This window comes from Micropterus salmoides, unplaced genomic scaffold (assembly GCF_014851395.1).
Source record: "Micropterus salmoides isolate LMB-PRFRI ecotype aquatic unplaced genomic scaffold, ASM1485139v1 Ms_hic_scaffold_12, whole genome shotgun sequence".
Lineage (NCBI taxonomy): Eukaryota > Metazoa > Chordata > Actinopteri > Centrarchiformes > Centrarchidae > Micropterus > Micropterus salmoides.
In genome coordinates, this window is record NW_024040263.1 from 34,752,254 (window position 1) to 34,770,407 (window position 18,154).

At 42.9% G+C, this 18,154-nt stretch overlaps 2 protein-coding genes across 2 annotated transcripts in view; both read right to left on the reverse strand.

Annotated features, from left to right (window-relative positions):
• The window catches only part of LOC119899950 (phosphofurin acidic cluster sorting protein 1-like), a 34,371-nt gene extending 19,969 nt beyond the window's left edge, over nt 1–14,402 (reverse strand). Inside the window, exons 1-6 of the mRNA XM_038714776.1 lie at nt 13,988–14,402; nt 6,330–6,417; nt 4,125–4,214; nt 3,436–3,561; nt 1,438–1,600; nt 826–917 (exon numbers count right to left, since the gene is read on the reverse strand). Coding sequence (XP_038570704.1) covers nt 826–917; nt 1,438–1,600; nt 3,436–3,561; nt 4,125–4,214; nt 6,330–6,417; nt 13,988–14,157 — 729 coding nt within the window. The 5' untranslated portion in view covers nt 14,158–14,402. The remainder of the gene's footprint in view (nt 1–825; nt 918–1,437; nt 1,601–3,435; nt 3,562–4,124; nt 4,215–6,329; nt 6,418–13,987) is intronic.
• Nucleotides 14,403–15,849: 1,447 nt separating this feature from the next.
• On the reverse strand, nt 15,850–17,914 carry LOC119899971 (transmembrane protein 121-like). Its single transcript, XM_038714803.1, has one exon. The coding sequence runs from the start codon at nt 17,693–17,695 to the stop codon at nt 16,676–16,678; it is 1,020 nt and encodes a 339-aa protein (XP_038570731.1). The 5' UTR covers nt 17,696–17,914; the 3' UTR covers nt 15,850–16,675.
• Between the last annotated feature and the right edge of the window lie 240 nt (nt 17,915–18,154).

Genomic DNA, 18,154 nt, shown 5'->3' on the forward strand with positions numbered 1-18,154 from the left:
TCCAGTGAGCAGTTGTGTGGACGAAAATGCCAGCAGGATAATGCACCATGTCACAAAGCTCAAATCACCTCAAACTGAACAGTTTCTTGAACATGACAATGAGTTCACTGGACTCCAATGGCCTCCACAGTCACCAGATCTCACGGGATATTCGCATCATGGATGTGGACCTGCAGCAACTGCGTGATGCTATCATGTCAATATGGACCAAAGTCTCTGAGGAATGTTTCCAAAAGCTTGCTGAAAGTACGCCACGAAGAATTAATTCTGAAGGCAAAGGGGGTCCAACTCGGTACTAGCAAGGTACCTAATAAAGTGGCCAGTGAGTGTATATCAAAATGTCGTCATGCTGATGTTAGCGTTTACTTAAATTACAGTTGAGGCTGACAGAATAAAAGAGGATCCTGTGTGACCGTATAGAGCTGAGCCTTACAGTCTTAGTCTGAGGGTCCCAAAAAGGCCACCATACAGAAGATGAACAGAGGATTTGGGAAACAACACGAGCTGTCATCTGGCACCATCCTCCGGACAAACTTTAAATTGCTAAGTGATAAAGATCTAAGAATAGAGACGTCTCCATGTCTCATCCAACTGTTTGGATTTCTGAACATCACAGCCTGAGAGGGGCGCCGGAGCGGCTGCAGGGTTTCACAGTTAAAATTAATTGATCATCAAAGGAGTCATCAATCTATCTGTAATGAGTTGACTTACTGATTAATACACTAAAGGCTTTTTGTTTAAATTGTGAAAAACAGTAACAACGGCTGCATTCCATTTACAGGTGAGACGGGTGCGTGGTGTCAGCTATGCTGAGCTGTCAGTCACCTGAGGTGGGACTGCGTCATCACTTCCTTCCTGTTCAGAGGAGAAGCTGTCGTCATCGTCCTCCCAGTAGTTCTCCATGTCGGGAGAGCGATCTGTAAATCACCAACAGCTCTCACTGAAAGAACCTGAAACACTGAAATGCTCTGATAAAGGATTTGTAACATCTTCTCGTCTCTTTCAGTTCACACGGCAGGTGAAGCAGCATACATGCTGCTGAACGTCAGTATTTAGACACTGGAGATGAAGAGAGGCTTCACAGCGACTCTCCTCTGCACTGATATCAGACTAAATATGCTGAGAAACCATCAAACATGCAGCTGCTGTTATTTTAAAGCAGAGGTGTTTTGCAGTCAAACTGACTGGAGGACTGAAATGTTCCTGCAGCCTCGGCGTGCTGTGCAGCTGTAACACGAAGAAACAAATGGATCAGAGAGGCTCGGAGGTCTGTGGGGGGAAGGCAGGGGTGAGGGGAGGGGTGAGGGAAGGCGGCCACAGAGGCTACTACTGTCAAGGAGCTCATGTGTACTTTGGTACCGACCAATCAGGAGCCAGTCTGTAATGAGCGCCAGATGCTGTCAGACAGAGAGAAGGTCGGCTTCATTGTTCTCCTACCTGAGGACTTGGTCTTGTTGCCGTGGTGACCGCCTGCGTCCTCCTGTTCGATTGGCTGGCTGGAGAGGGAATGGACGCTCAGCTCCGCCGCACGCATCGAAGCATCCTTCAGGTTGCTATGGAGACCGAGGACGTGGGCTCGGTCTGTCGGATACTGCATCACCTGAGACAGGACGCACACACACACACACACACACCCGCCCACACACACCAACACACAGAAGTGATGCTGTCACCGTCTAAAGAAAAGATCAGGGACGTGCTGCAGAGAGCTGAGGACGGTCAGATCTGCAGCCCGATCTTCACAAGACACACTTCAGACAGTTTGCAGCTGTTTTCACAGATTACTGTGGTTTGTGTGTTTTGCAGCAGGTTGTTGTTCACTTCTGATGGATGTGGAACTGATACAGACTTTGACTGTTTGGACCATCTCATTTTTAGTTATCTGGCCTTAACAGGCCCTCCAGCCATGATCGCAACTATTGACACAAATTCATGAAATCCCAGAGAATTCAACAACTTTCCTGCAAATGTGACCTATCATCCCACAAATCGTTGTCATATGTCAGCTGTAATGGCAGAAAATTGTTTCTCCTTACATCTAATCTTTTATGCACGTACGTCTATTTTTACTACTATTATTATTACTATCCTTGTTATGTCATAGATATATATACACATTGTTTTTTATCCTTAACCTTATTGCAGGGTTCAGGTCAGAGCTGTGAGATTGTTTTCCTCTCTTGTCGTTCCTCTTCTCACCTTGAATCTTCATTCAAGGCCTGGAGAGGATCTCTGTTCCCCAAAACATAGAAACCTGGACTGTCTAAATGATTATGCATCCCTTTTCTGGGGGCCAGATGCTCGAAGCTGCCCCAGGCAACAGGTCTCTGGACCAGCTGAGTTTCTACTGCAGTACTTCTCTGTCATTCTCTTTTATTTAGACATTCTTTAAAGACAACAGTTTGCTGTAACTCAATTATTTGCTCAATCCCTCACCAGCAATTTCTACGACATCAGCAAACTCGCTTCCTTGTTTAGAAGACGCTGCAGACATGTGCGACTCCAACGTCTCACATTTACCTACAACAATAACAGCAAAGCGCCGTGAAGACCAGGATCCAGATGTTCTTCACCAAAGGAGGAAGCTGTTCTGCAGAACGTGCAGTGTCGTGGTCGAACATAAAGGAAATCAACACTTTGAGAGAGAATGTCAGACACACATGGAGGACGTCAGACGAGACACCGAGACACAGGCTGCTGCATCCCGGTCAGCTGGTTTAAATATGCAGGGTTGGGGTCAGGCCCGCCAAGTCCTGGAGGGACAGTTGACTAAAGTTAAAATATCACATTTACCTCTGCAGTTTTCACTTATTCCCACAATTTCATCGGCAAAAACGCCCAAGAACATCACAACTTTCATCGCAATTGTTTTAGATCAACAAAGAGGTGCTCTGGCTCTAAAGGAACTGGGAACCTTGAAGCAGTAGTTCTGAGGTCTCTGTCCAAAATGTGTGTTACTACAGTATTTCACAGTCACAGGGGAGGTTCACCTGGTTACTCACAGTCTAGTTTTTCCAGTATTATTGTGTAACAAGATGATTATTGAAAGGATATGCTTGATAAAATATATACCTGTTTATCTATGTTTGAGTGAAAGGTTTTAATTCATGTTGATAAATCAGATTTAAAATCAGCTGGTTTAAATAATCACAATGGCAATGCTAACATGCTGATGTTTAGTAGGTACAATGTTCACCATCTTAGCTTAGCTGTTAGCATGCTAACATTAGCAGTAAACACAGCGTACAGCTGAGGCTGATGGGAGTCATCAGTTCTGCAGGTATGTGTTCTGAAACCAAAGTGTTGGCAGCATGAACATGTTGACCTGATGATGGCGCTGGATGTAAAGTTCTTACAGTTCATCCTGAGGGGGACAGGAACGTTTCAGTCTGAACCAAACAGGTGGACAGACTGAGGCAGCCACACCTGTCGTACCTCGGCCATGTTGATGACTCCCACTGCGAGGGTCTTGTAGCCCAGGATGGTTCGGTTCTTGTACCTCTTCCTCCTCTGCAGCATCACATGCAGACGGTTCACATCTCGCTTCAGGAAGTGAGGATACTGAAAGACAGAGGGACACGTGCAGCTTTCCATGAGGGCAGAAGGAACAGGTAGGAAGTGTGTGTACAGTGGTGGTGATGGCGCAGTGGATAAGACACACACCTTTGGTGTGAGAGTCCACTGTGACACACCAATGTGTCCCTGAGAAAGACACCTAGTGGCTCCAGAGGCGTGCGACATGTATAGCAATTGTGTTTCAAATATTTTATTGTGAAGCTTGAAAATACTGAGTTCTTGTTATGGATACCAAGCAAGAGACAAACGGGCCCACAAATAAAAAAAATTGAACCAATAAATCTGCCCACGGGAAGAAGCTATCAATATAGGTAGGCTAATTAGTCTCTTGCCCCCCCCATCTTGCTGAGAAGCAGATACATAGTAATTGTAAGTCGCTTTGGATAAAAGCGTCAGCTAAATGAGTAAATGTAAATATAATCCTCTCTTATGACGAAGTTCCATTGAAACCACTACGACTTGTCCTCTGGGGAGCAGGACGAACCGAAGGAAGAAGAGTTTTTTATAACGTCATTAATGTGCGTTAAATAAGTAATTAAATGTGTGACCTGCAGTGAGAAGGTGAGCTCCAGGTCTGTTTCCATCAGTCCATCCGGAGGAAGAAGGTACTCGTTGGATCTCAAAGTCCGCTTCGAACCCTGAGAGACGGACATGAAGACAGATACAGGATCAGACCATTTTTATCAGACTTTTATCAAGATACTATGTGCCAGCACTGTGGAAAAAGGATTTTGTCACATGATCTAAGTTTTGGAACTACAGCAGACATAATGAATGGAAACAACAAGGTTTATCTCCTCATGCACAAACCACTGGAAACTTGTTGTTAGTATAAAATTACTGTCAAATTATCACAATGTTTTACATTATTATTATTGTTTGTTATCTTAATAATTGTTACTTGGCAGAAGAATATGCAACTGTTGTCAAAAAGCAAGAGCTATTTTCAGTGTAAGATATATTTTGTTTTCAGTAGGGCTGGGCACGTTAACGCGTTATTATCGCGTTAACACATTGTTTAATTAACGCAGACAATTATTATTTATATTGTTATTATTATTATTTTGAAAGTCTGTTGCTCACTGGCTCTGAACACACATCCTGTCAAACCCTGGGTCACAGGAGGGGCGGGATGGTGATCAGCCTGCAAATCAGCCTCCCAAACCAGCAGCGTAGGGAGGCTTCGGCAGACCGCGCTGGATGCAGCGTGTGAAGAAGCAGATAAACAAAAGCAAGACACACGATCAAACGCCAGAGAGAGGTGGCGAGCTACACACTGCATGCTGGTTAGTGTTGGGGAAGATGTCGGTCTGAGGAACGTCCTTAAAATCACAGCGTAGTCTCTTGGCCCCGCGGGGTGATCAGACAGGGAGGAAAGTACTCCGCGAGTAATCAGCAGGCGCTCTATGGAGAGTAACCATGGCAACGGCTTCTGTGCGCTACACAGCTGTAGCCTATTTAACGTAAGTGAAAATTACAGGCTACATAACTTCACCTGACAGGCCTTCATCTTGTTTTGCGGGAATGCTCTGCCCTGTGAATTCCCTCCTGTTGATGTCCTGTTTAGTAAAACAGCAATAGATTCTGGAAACTCACAAACAGCGAGGATCTTCAAATGATTCGTGCTGCAGGTCGCGTACAGAAAGTTCAAGACAATTCAACTTCAGCGGCCAGCGGGCGTGTACGTGAGGGGAGCACTTTAGTTCACTCTGACAGCGACACTTGCTGCTGAACACAGACTGTTTCTGCTGCTCCCTGATAAAAGAAAACAGATTTATATCTGTTAACTGCTCAGGAGGAGCCTGTTCTGATGTTCTGATCGTGGCTCTGGACTCTAACTTGTTTTACCAAGCTAGATAAAGGTAACGTCCTGGCAGCAGCAAACAGCTTTGGATTAATATTTGATTTGATTACATTAATGTTTAAGTTGAGATTTATAAGAAAGGTTTTATTGCTGCTGTGTAAAGGGAATACTGCTGGGAAAAAGCTCAGCTTATTTGTTTAAAGTGTTTGCAAACCACATGTTATTGCACTTTTGTGTATATAGCAGTATATTTAAATAAAAAATGTGCAATACACTACTTTAGAATTCATTATTCAATTTTGCACGTAACTATGAGATTAAACATTTTAATCGTCCACTGTGTTGGTGAGTAGATGAATCAACAGCCAAACTACAATAACTGACTTCCTGTTGTTTTTACACACCTGCATGCACCTGTCCCTCTCACCTCACACAGCATCTTTGCCTCAGTCTCTGTATTAATGTTGTTTCATTCACAGCCTCTTTGTTAGGAGGAGTTCAAAACTGAACTTGCTCTGACCTGGATGACTAAGAATCTTTACTGACTTCATGTTGTCTTCTGATTAATGCAGGAGCGTCACTTTGTGTTGAAAAGTGGAGGGGACATAAGGGCTTATTATTTTGAAGAAGTAGTCAATCCTGAAATATATGAGTGGGGGTTCTGGGGGAAATTTTGAACACTTAATTTCTTGCATTTCTGCACCAATTTATGGTAGAAATGGTTATAGTGCAAATAACCCTATCTCAAAGCATTTCATTTTTTGCGTAATGTTTCTTGTTGCATGCTTTTTAAGAACAAATGCTTTCAAAAAGTGGTGGGGACATGACCCTGGTGTCCCCAGTGTAAATGACACATGTGGATTCATGTGTTATGCAGCAGGTTTTGCAGCTTCACAGGTGATAAAACCTTCAGTTTCCTGGAAGCATTGGTGCCTCACCTGGATCTTACCTGGATCTTAACGGCGATGACGACGGAGCTTAGCTCTCTGTCCAGCTCCTTCAGAACCATCAACCTCTTCAGAGTCAGACTACACAACCTGGGGACGACAAAGCAGACACGAAACAGAATCGGGTTAGAATCCATGGTCAACGTATTCATACACCTACGTGTGTTTTTTTGGTCCTAATTTGGATCAGGATCTTTTAATATAAAGTGTCAGCCAACCAAATGAAATGCAGTAATTGTTTATGATTTCATATTTCAGCTGCACACAGGAACATCACGTAGATTTAAATCAGTTGAACAGCTCTGCTTTCAGAAAACAGAACCTGCATCTCGGGCTCTCTTTGACTCGGCCTGTCATCATTTGCAGTCCTTTTTATGCGTCTTTCCGTCTGCGTGTCTGTGTCCAGGGGATCATTGTCTTGTCATCCATCTATGCGATTCATCCTCTGGGGACCATGAAAGTTTGTGCCAATCCCTCCAGTAGATGCCGAGATATTTCACTGGATAAGTGAAACCTTTGACCTGCTGGATGAAAGGTTGTGAGGTTTCATCCTCTGGAGACAACAAATGTCGGGACCAAATTCCCAACCAGTCTAACAGATGAACCAGTCTGGACCAAAGTTGACCCTCAGTGGCATCCTCAGAGCCAAGCGTGACTACAGCACTGATAAGTGAAGCTTCAAAGCCAGATGTTCATATGTTGAGATCTGAAGAAATGATTTCCTGATGGCCTGAAAGGGAAACCAGGGAACTGATGAGTCACTGTGTCGTCACCATATTTTCCTTACAATGGCCCCCTTCATCTCCAGAATCCCATTAGACAGAGAGGTGAAGCTGTAAATGTCAGACCTGTTACTCCTGGGATCTCATTACTGAAGGGTCAAGTTGGGACTCATCCTCCACAGCTTCCTGTCAACACCAGCCAAGAGGAGCTAATACCGGCTAATACCTGCTCACCTGCTCACCTGCAGCAGGGAGAGAAGGAGGAGGTACCCACAGTGTAAACTGTGTGTGGTGAAAATGTCTAAAAGTCTCCAGTGTTTACATTTTATTCTGGAAATATTTAGCTTTTTCTTGGTAAATTGACTGTAACATTATGACAATGTGATTTAAATATACATTATTTTCCTAAAAATACCCAGGGTTCAATCTCATCAATACTCTGTTGTGTATTCTTTATTTTCAGAGGAAAGTTTTATACTCTTCTGAAACATATTAAGCTTCAGGGAAAGTGAACAGATGCCACATATAATATATATAAAGTGAGCCAACTGTTTCGTGCATCGGCAAAATGCATCAGGATTTGTCTGATGCAGCTTAGCAGACAACATTGTTGTTACTTTTGAATCACTATGCGTTGATTAAGAAGAGCCGCTCACTGCAGTGTCAGGAACTTTTACAAGTTGGGTAACGTCTGCTGAAGTCTGAGTAACATTTGAAACTAAATACTGTATTTGTGAGGTGTTTGACACAGACAGGAAGTCAGACAGTATTTGGAGACGGACTGAAATGCTAGGATCTTTTGACACTAAGAAAAATGTAGAATAACACCTGATTTATTCTTCAAACTAACGAGCAGAGCCTGTTGTTATCTTCATTCAGCTCATCCTAAAATGGATCCATGAGGAGCGCCACGAGACACAACAAACCACCAGAACTTACACTTAAAACTGAATACCCTCTGTTGTACATAAGAATAAAACGATCTTTCATTTTCACCTAATGATTTTTGTTTATTTGTTTATTTGAAAAGGGACAATGTACACTGATCAACATTCAAGCAAATGTAAGCGTACCCGAGTTAGCCACAGGCTAGTTTTCATCGGCAGTTCCCTTGCCAGATATTATTAGGCATCCTAAAATAGTAAGCTGTTATAATACAAAAAAATACATTATACAATTGACAAAAGGTAAAAAAAATTACACTGTGTTAAAAATCACAAATAATTGAGTAAACAAGATCAAGCAGATCAAATCTGAAAATAGATGATACAGTTATTGCTGGTGGATGGGATCAATAAGCCATTTCTTAACATTACTCTTAAATGAGTAATAGGATGGAGACTCTCTAATTGATGGTGGTACTGAGTTCCACTGATGTGACACTGAAATGGAAAAGACGGCTGAATACAGTTTTTTTAAGTGGGATTGTGCAGTCCCTCCTAGCTGCACCTCTAGTAACTTTTGCAGTTGATTTAAAGTTGATGAGGCCAGACAAAGGAGGAGGAGCTAAACTGTACAAGATCTTATAAACTAAGCAGACGTTTGTGTTTTTTATGAGGTTTTCCCAACTTCCCAATAAAGCAATTACACCACCTCACTGGGTCCGATCATTCGCACGGCTTTTCTTACCACTGCAACGCAGACGATACGGAACTCTACCTATCCTTCCCGCCAGGCGATCCCACCGTCTCGGCGCGGATCACGGACTGTCTCTCGGACATGGCTGCATGGATGAAGGCTCGCCACCTTCAACTAAACCTCTGAAGACTGAACTCTTGGTCGTTCCAGCCAAGCAATCTATCCACCATAACATCAAACTGCAAATTGACTCCACAACCATCACTCCAACCAGGGTGGTGAGAAACTTGGGTGTCATGATTGATGACCAGCTGTCCTTTTCAGACCATGTTGCTGCTGTCTCTCGGTCGTGCCGCTTTGCTCTATACAACATAAGGAAAATCAAGCCCTACCTCACTCAGTACGCCACCCAGCTTCTGGTACAGGCCATGGTTATCTCTCGTCTCGACTATTGCAATGCTCTCCTAGCAGGTCTCCCAGCTTGTGCGGTGAAACCTTTACAAATGTTTCAGAACGCAGCAGCGTGTCTGGTTTTTGATCAGCCCAAAAAGATTCATGTCACTCCATTACTCAGTGACCTCCACTGGCTCCCCGTGGCCTCCAGAATCAAATTCAAGTCACTAATGCTGCATACAGAGTGACTACTGGGTCTGCACCATCTACCTAAACTCCATAATACAAACTTACGTTCCTTCTCGGCCACTACGCTCCTCCAACGAACGCCGCCTGGCTCTGCCATCCCTTCACACAAAGCGATCCCAGTCCCTGTTCTCATCTGTGACACCATGATGGTGGAACGAGCTACCACACGCCATCAGAGCAGGGGCCGTCCCTCTCTAACTTCATGAAGCTCTTGAAAACTCATCTTCCGAGAACACTTCCTCTTATAACACCTCTAACTCCTAACCTCTAACATGCACTTCCTGTGCTCTTCTTCTTCTATCCCCTACAATTATCTTGTATTGATTGCACTTTCTGTTAACTCTTGCTTCCTTCCCTCGGTATCTACCCCATTGATGTGATGTGAACTTTGAGCTCTTACTAGTATGTATTGTCAGTTGTAGATCTTTAGTTGATGCTCTGTTGATGCTTGTATGTTGTTCCTCAAATGTAAGTCGCTTTGGATAAAAGCGTCTGCCAGATGAGTAAATGTAAATGTAAGCAGTTTATACTCCTCTAGAATATGGCAATGATGGTAACGAAATGGCCTTTTGTGTAGTTTTAAGTGCTTGTTTGTATAATGATTTCAGTGGTTTTAAGGCTGTCGAGTGTGCGTTGGACCAACTTATCAGACAGTAGGTGATGTGGGAGAGAACCAATGAGTGGAAATATGACTTAGTTGCCTCAGTTGATAGGAGGTTTCTGATATACCTGAAATTAGCCAAACTGAACTTTACTTTATTACAGACCTTCTTTATGTGTGTTTTGAAGGCAAGGTTTGAGTCTAAGTGTAGTCCTAAGTACTAGTATTCTGAGACAACTTTTAGTCTGTGTCCTGAAATGAAAATGTCTTGCTCTGCGTCTATGCAGGAACCTTTGGAAAGAAACATACATACAAACATTCAGTTGCAAGCAACAGTGATTAAGCCAGGATGTGACCTTCACTAACACATCTGTTAGCTTGATTGCAACCTCTTCTGTAACTGTATAATCATCAGCATACATTAAAATATCACAATTTCCACAAACAGAAGGTAAATCATTAATGTATATGCTAAAAAGGAATAGACCAAGTATGGAGCCTTGCGGGACCCCGGCTGAAAGACATAGGGGGTTAGATTTATAGTTACCAATTTTGACGTGTTGAGAGCGGAATGAAAGATAGGATTTGATAAAACTGACCAACTCTAAAGAAAATTTGAAATTCAGTAGTTTATACAATAGGATGTAATGAATAACCGTGTCCAATGCTTTCTTTAAATCAAGGAACACGGCCCCTACAACCCCGCCTTTATCCAGTGATGCCTTAACTTTTTCTATGACATAACATGTAGCAGTTTCTGTCGAGTAATTAGCCCTGAATTCAAATTGCATTGGGTGCAGTGGAAAGGAGCTATTGTTGAGATGGTCAGTGATTTGTTTGTTAACCAGTTTTTCATATACCTTAGATACTACAGGTACAACACTGATGGGCCTGTAGTTGGAAGTCAGTAGAGGGCTCACCACCTTTGAATATAGGGGCCACAACAGCAGGCTTCCATGAATCAGGAAACCTTCCTTGAGCCAGTGAAGTATTGGTTATGTGCGTTAGTGGGGTAACTATTAAAGAACGAATCTCTTTCAGCAATCAATAACTTGAATGTTTCCCTCTGCTGCAATCTTTGCTGTGTCCTGAGTCAACGCCACTGTCTAAGAGGATTATCTCTGATTGGACGAGTTCGTTAACCCCCGCTTAGTCACACTGCTGCTAATCCACTCGCAAACAGACAGGTGAAGGGATCAGAGAGGGGGAGAAAACTAATCAGCTGTATCATGTTTCCCTTCTTTCATCTGGCTTTGATTGGCTGCTGTAATGTGATGTAACCAGTGATGTCATGAGTCCAAAGTTGTCTCTGTCTCTCCCGTGTGATCTGTGTCTGATCTAAAGTCCATTACGATGCTGATGATCCAGGGTCAATGCAGATCAGGTCAGAGTCTTCCAGCTCTCCTAAGCATTCTGGGAGATGTAGTTTCTCTATGTTTATACAAACTCCAGCAAGGCCCTGCGATAAATGATAACAAGCTGCTTTACAGTTCAAGCCATGCATCACATCCTGAAGTAAAACTACTTAAAGTTATGTGAGTGTGAAAGCTTCAGCATATATGGGTGCTCTTGTGAGTGGTGATCAGCTTAAGGTGTTCATTCTTCTATGCCGTTTTATCGACACAATAATCAGGCTTTAGAAAAAGACATAAAATAAATTACCTTTTGGTTGCACTTCACAAGAAGCAACATTCTGCATTAGTCTTAATTACTATGTCCACCTAAGCAACAGGTCTCCCTGTATTAGATATGATTGTCATATGTTCCAATATTGTATTAGTCAAGAAGGGTGTGCCTCATGGCTCTGTATTATGTTTATTCATTTAGCTGATGCTTTTATCCAAAGCGACTTACAATTGCTATCTATGTCAAAGGTGGCACGTCTCTGGAGCAACTAGGGGTTAACTGTCTTGCTCAGGGACACACTGGTGGATGTGCCACAGTTGAACCCGGGTCTCTCACACCAAAGGCACGTGTCTTATCCACTGCCCCATCACCAGGCCCACTATTATTCACTATTTATATAAATAATATTGGTCAAAATGTGTCAAATGCTAATTTCTATTTTTAAGATGATGACACTGTATATGGAGGGATTATTGGGTCAGAATTAAAACAAAAAGTCTAAAACTTAAATTCTAAATCAAAAATGCATTTGGTATCTAGGATCGGGCATCTGGGTATTTAAGTTTGGGCATTTGGGATTTAGGATTGAGCAGTGTATGCAAATAACAGGGCGTGGTCAAAATAACGGAGGCTGGGTTTGAAACGGCTGGTGTGCAGTGGCACATTATGATCAGCAGGGGGAGCTCTGAGTGCTAAAGAGCACACTGCAATGAAACCAAATAGAGCGAGTGAGCGGGGCTGGAGGGAGGACTATACTTTATAATGTGATAACTTCAACTTGATGTTTCAGAAAACGATGTTTCAAAAAACAAAAAAATCCTAAATGCTCAAATCCCCAACCCAAATGGCCAAATGCCCAGTTCTAAATACTAAATGCACAATCCTAAATACCAAATGCATTTTTGATTTAGACTTTTAGTTTTAATTCTGACCCAATAATCCCTCCTCAGTTAAATAGTGCTTTGCATCAAATCTTTTACAAGCCATCGAATACTTGTGAAATGCCTTTATTGAAGTCCATAATACCCTTATTCAGCTGAAATGAGTTCTTAATGCAGATAAGACCAAACGTATGTTGTTTACTAAGTCTAGGAATAGGCCACAAAATATCCCTTTGGTGGTCACTCTGGGGGTGAAGTGAAATAGAGGTTAAATCTTTAATTACCTGACTCCGTGACCTTTAAGCCACATGAGCTGTACCTGGTGAAAAACCTGAGGCCAAAACTGGGTTTTTATTATCGAAATTAGTTGTTTTTCTATTAATGTAAAAAAACAACTTCTGGCTGCCACCTTTTTATCTGTCCTGGACCGTGGTGATTTTTTACATACCAAGATCGGAGTTTAAATTTAAAACTGTTTCCAGGCCTTTGTGACAGTTTGACATTTATGTAGCATTAATTTGCAATATTAATATGTTTTCATGTCAATAGTAGGTTATGTTGGAATTGCTTATTATACTTACCCACTTCACAACTTAGCTTGTGAAAATTAGAACAAATTGAGCAAGAGACTTTATGCCAATGCTATGATTCCCTGCTATAGTTTAGTTGTATAATATTGTGTTGTTAATAAGTTTTATTTTTTAAATCACAGCTTCTATCGACTACAGTGTTCACACATGCAGATGGAGCGGCTACTCTACTGCGAGGGGGCGTGGCGTGAGCGGTGCTACAGTCCGCAGCCGGACGTTGTTGGTTGGGGTGGATGGATGAGTCAAGTAAACTCAGGACTTTCTCTCAAGAGACCGAGGTTTGAGGTTTTTATAACAGGCTGTATTTTATTGTTGTTACTGATTTATTACAGCTTCTGCAAACTCGAAGGCCATGTGATGCAGCTGAAAGCTCCAGAGGAAATCAAAAAATAATATATTTCTGTCAAAGGTTAAGAATGAACCTTTAACCTCAACATGACCTCATAAGTTTCCTTACATCAATAAATATTAATCCTTCCTTTACTGTGTATCCAGTTAGTGATGCTTCACAGAGGTGCAACATGAGAAAGCATTTACTGAGCACATTTTACAGTGTCTTTGGTGGAAGAGACTCATTTACTGATCAGCTGACAAACACTGGGGTCTGTGTAATAAACTGATCTCTCCTCAGTTTGTATTCTGCATTATGAGGAGTTTCCCTCCAGAACAACGTGTGAAGCTCTAACCAGCAGCCTGTTGACTGGCTGGTTGTTAAATGTTGTTGTTGAATGGACATCAACATCAGATATAAAGCAACGAACAGTAGATCCAAATAACCTGTAGGATAATGTTGTATGCTCTGTAATTCTATACGAGTTCAGATTGTTAGATTCAACAAAGAAACAGATCTCTCTTATGCACACAGGCAGGCGCACACGCTGTTTCCTCTCCAAACAAAGCCTTTATTCCTAATGGGAATAAAAGCTTTGTTGTTTGACGGAGCTCCTGCACGAGGCGGCAGCACCTGCCTCTCTCACCGCGATCAGGAGCTCCTCTCCGGCCGAACACTAATCCTCTTACCTGGGGATGCAGCTCGGAGAGGACCGGTCGATCTCCCAGGTCGCAAACAGATTCATCGGCACCGGAGCGCGGCCGTCGGGGTCTGCGCCCGCACCGGACCCGGCGTTGGGGTCCGGGTCCGGTGGAAGAGCGCTCCCCCGGACTCCTCCTCGGTCCGCAGCCGCCGCCATCGTCTCCTTTCCGCGGCGACAGGTCGCTGTGATGCCCGCTGGGAGTGAGCGGGGCGGGGCTGAGGGCTGAGGTGAGAAGGAACACCGGAGAGAATCACTGATCCAAAATCAGTCAGTAGTCCTACAGACCGGAACAGACCGGACGGCGGAGCAAGGAGGGAAAACGTGTCTGCTGTTGGACAAAGTGGAGGATGCACTCATCTTACTGACGGACACAGTAGTCTATTGTTCCCCAGAGGAATAATCTCTCCTCTTTTTCTTAACATGCTCATGTAAAGTTTCGAAGAGAATTGATTTTTTAGACTCATTTAGCACTCGGACTAAAAGAGATTAGCCTATCAAAAAACTTATCTCTTTAAGATGATCCAAAAAACTATAAAGTGAAATTGCATTTAAGAAATACTATTCCAATTAATTACACTAACATTAAATATATAAGCTACATGAATAAGATGTTTGGGCCAAGCTACATGCCTTCAGCTATGTGCGACGGTACCTAGAAGAACTGAGGCAGTTTCTGTTCACTCACCTTGGATTTTGTTAATTGATATTTATAATCTATTATATGGGAGAGGATTGGGGCCACATGAATTTTTTTGGAGTTCTGAGAACACATTAGTCAGAATTCTTAGTTTAAAGTCAGAGTTCTGAGATTAAAGTCGGAATTCTGGGAAAAAAGTCAGAATTCTGAGAAACAATGCAAAGTGACTCTCTCACATGGTAAAATCACAGGTACCCATACTTAAGACTTTTTTCTCAGAATTCCGACTTTAACCTCAGAATTCGGGCTTTTAACTAAGAACTCAAAAAAAAAAAAAGTGTCTATTTTTGAAAGTATTTTTCCACACCGACATATTTATCTATCTATCTTTATATAAACAGGCCCATAATCTATGTCTAGTTACAGGTATATACTGTCTGTCACTTACTGACTGTACTCCAGTAAAAACTAGTTTCTGTAAACTCCAGAGAATTTAAAATAAAGTTTATTATTAACATTATTTTTTTATGAACTGTCTCATTTAAATACACAAAAAATTCTTACTTGTAATTGACAAGTAAATCATTCATGACATATTAGGCAGGATATGGACCATGATTCATTATTTTACGTGATTTTTTACAGATACGAAGAAGCTGGGTTAAGAACTCTGCTACTTATATACCAAGAAAGAAAAAAGATTATATATAGTGATATTGTGCCAATTCATAACACTTCAGATGAATAATATTTTTTTGAATTATCTGTCCTCTCTGTCATGAATGGAAAAGCACACTTGTTAAAGCACTTTGTAACTTGTTTTTGAAAAGTGCTCTACAAATAAAGATTATTATTATTATTATAAAGGGGAATAATTTGTTGATGTTCTCTTTATGTTGTTTGTATTGTAACTGATTTCCTTTCAGCCGGGTCTCCGGGTTCAACCGATTAAATGGGTTAGGGTTAGATAAATACTTTTTTTTTACTTTTCTTGTATGCTTCTTAGAATATCATGATAATCTTAAAACTATCTGTTTTTCCTTCAGAACACACGAGATTTTAATGCCTCATGTTTTACAGCCGACCCTCTGGCTTCATCTAGTGGTCACACTGATGTACTGTACTGATGTACAGTCAGCACCCAAATATACTCTGAGATGTTCAAAACCACATCTGGTCCTGGTTCACTAGACCTGATGCAGTTTCTCCTCAGTCCGCTCATTATATTTGTTAACAACATCATTTCTTTTCTGTGAGAACTAATGTTTTTGTGGCTGAAACCTGCTTCACGAAGGTATCGATCAGGCAGTAAAGTGTTCACCTGCTGACAGACAGAGCTGAGACTCAGCTTTAATGCAGAGGCAATGAAAGAAGCTGCTGAACTGAAGGTTCAGTCAGGAGGTAAAGTCCAGTAACCAACACCGCACGAACACAGCAGAACCTCCGATCTGACACCAAATCCACAAATAATTATTACACAAAAACAACATGTGAAAGCAGCAATAAAGAAACACCTGTTCAGTCATGTTATAAAACATTACTGACAGAAGATAAAGTCAGACAACATCCATTGCATTAAAGCCCTCACCAAACAAGTTCCCACAATGCTGATCAACCCTCCCACCGCCAGGTAAACCTCTCTGTACTGGCAGTTTATCGGAGTTTTTATCTGGTGTCTGTGGTGACGTTCGCAAGCTGGTGAAGAGGTAGTGATGTGTTTTATGCCAAGCAGCAGTGACTGGAGCTGAAGGTGGAGAGCAACCCATGGGAGAGCTCCACGATCAGCCACTGCTGTAACAAAAAACAATAAAAAAGGTCCATTAGAGAGAACCAACGGCAGAGCGGGGGGTACTTTTAATTTGTTTTTGCTGATCTTTATTTAGGTTTATTCAACTAAAGTGAGTCAGTAACGGTGAAACTGCAACAAAAGATGTTTTCGGTTGTGCATTTTGTAATTGTGATCCTGTAAATGGTCCTGACCCGTTGCTGCTCACAGGGTCATTATGGAGGGTTGTTCCTCCTGCCTTTGTCTTGTCCTCACTCATGGTTGCTCACACTGTCATCACTCTCCTCCTCCTCCTGCTCCTCCTCCTCCTCTGGTATGGTGGTGAAGTCCTCGATCACGACTCTAGGCAGCACCACTGGCTGCGTGTTGGAAATCTGAACATCGCCCAGAGAGTTCTTCTGCATCTCGGCTCCTCGATCTGCAGGAGGAGAAGCTGGCTGATGTTTTCTGTACTGCACCAGGCTGCAGCTCTTCACGACGATAGCGACCACATTCTTGCCCATCATGATCCCAGACACTCGGATGTCCCCGTAAATCAGCAGGTTTCCCCCTCGAATCAGCAGAGTGATGACGTTGATGGTGGCGAGACTGAGGATGGGGTAGAGCATCATTTTGTGCGGGACGATGTTCACACCCTGCATGCTGATCTCACTTAGGGAGACGCAGGGCAGCACCAGCAGGAGGATGTAGCAGTAGAAGAACATCAGTCCCTCCACCCACAGGGGGAGCCCTTCCCTCTGAAGCTCCCACAGGTTGGCCTGAACGTCCACAACGTCCAGCAGGTCCACCACCACCCAGAAGAGACGACTTCTTATCTCCTCTCTTTTCTTATGCGACCGTAAGTAATCCAAATGATCTATCGCTGCCAGTGTTATGAACACGATGGGCATGCAGACAGACAACAGCAACGTAAGAGCCCTCCGGGACACAGCCGCATCTGTCATCTCCGCATCTACATTCACGTCCTGAGACTTGTAGTTCTGATATACAAAGTAGACCTTGATCTCCAGGATGAAGATGTAGAAGAACCAGAGGATCATGGCGTAGCCTCGCCTGGCCGTGTGCACCTCTGACCCAGCCCAGACGCCAACATATCGCAGCACAATGAGGAAACACGCGTCTCCCGCCAGCACGGTGACGCACACGCCGATCCTCCTAGGACCCGGATTCTGCTCCACCAGGTAGGCATCTATCAGTGCCAGGCTGGTCATGATGAGGACCGCCGTTAGGCAGACGTGGGGCTTGTTAGCAGCAGGTCGCGGGGGAACCATCGCTGGTCGATGAAACAGCAGAGGTGACCGGGGAAGAAGAAACTCTACAAGTTGGTTCAGTTGCAGTTCCTCTAATGATGCTGCTCCAAAAAATAATTTTAGAACTCAACTAATCCTTCATGAACACCACCCACCATGTTTCAAATGTGTTCATTTGAATTAATTTTAAACTGGATGTTATATAGATTGCAACTTCAGTTTTTTTACTTGAGTCTTTTTATTCCTGGTCTGGAATCAGTGTTTCAGAGTTTTGAAGAGTATTCGCTTGACTGACTAGCTGTGGTGGTTGCAGCGTGCTTGTTGAGCCCCTGATTTCAGTGACAGACAAAGATGGCAGAAAGCAGGGGAAGCCAAATCCCACTCTTCTAAACTTCTATGGGCCACATCAGACTCTACTGACTACTTCCATGGTCAGTTTCCACATCGAATGGTCCTTAAACTTGCCCTCCATCGCAGGTT

Bases quoted from the DNA above. Each gene is read 5' to 3' on its own strand.
- LOC119899971 (XM_038714803.1), bottom strand. From the start codon at position 17,695: ATGGTTCCCCCGCGACCTGCTGCTAACAAGCCCCACGTCTGCCTAACG.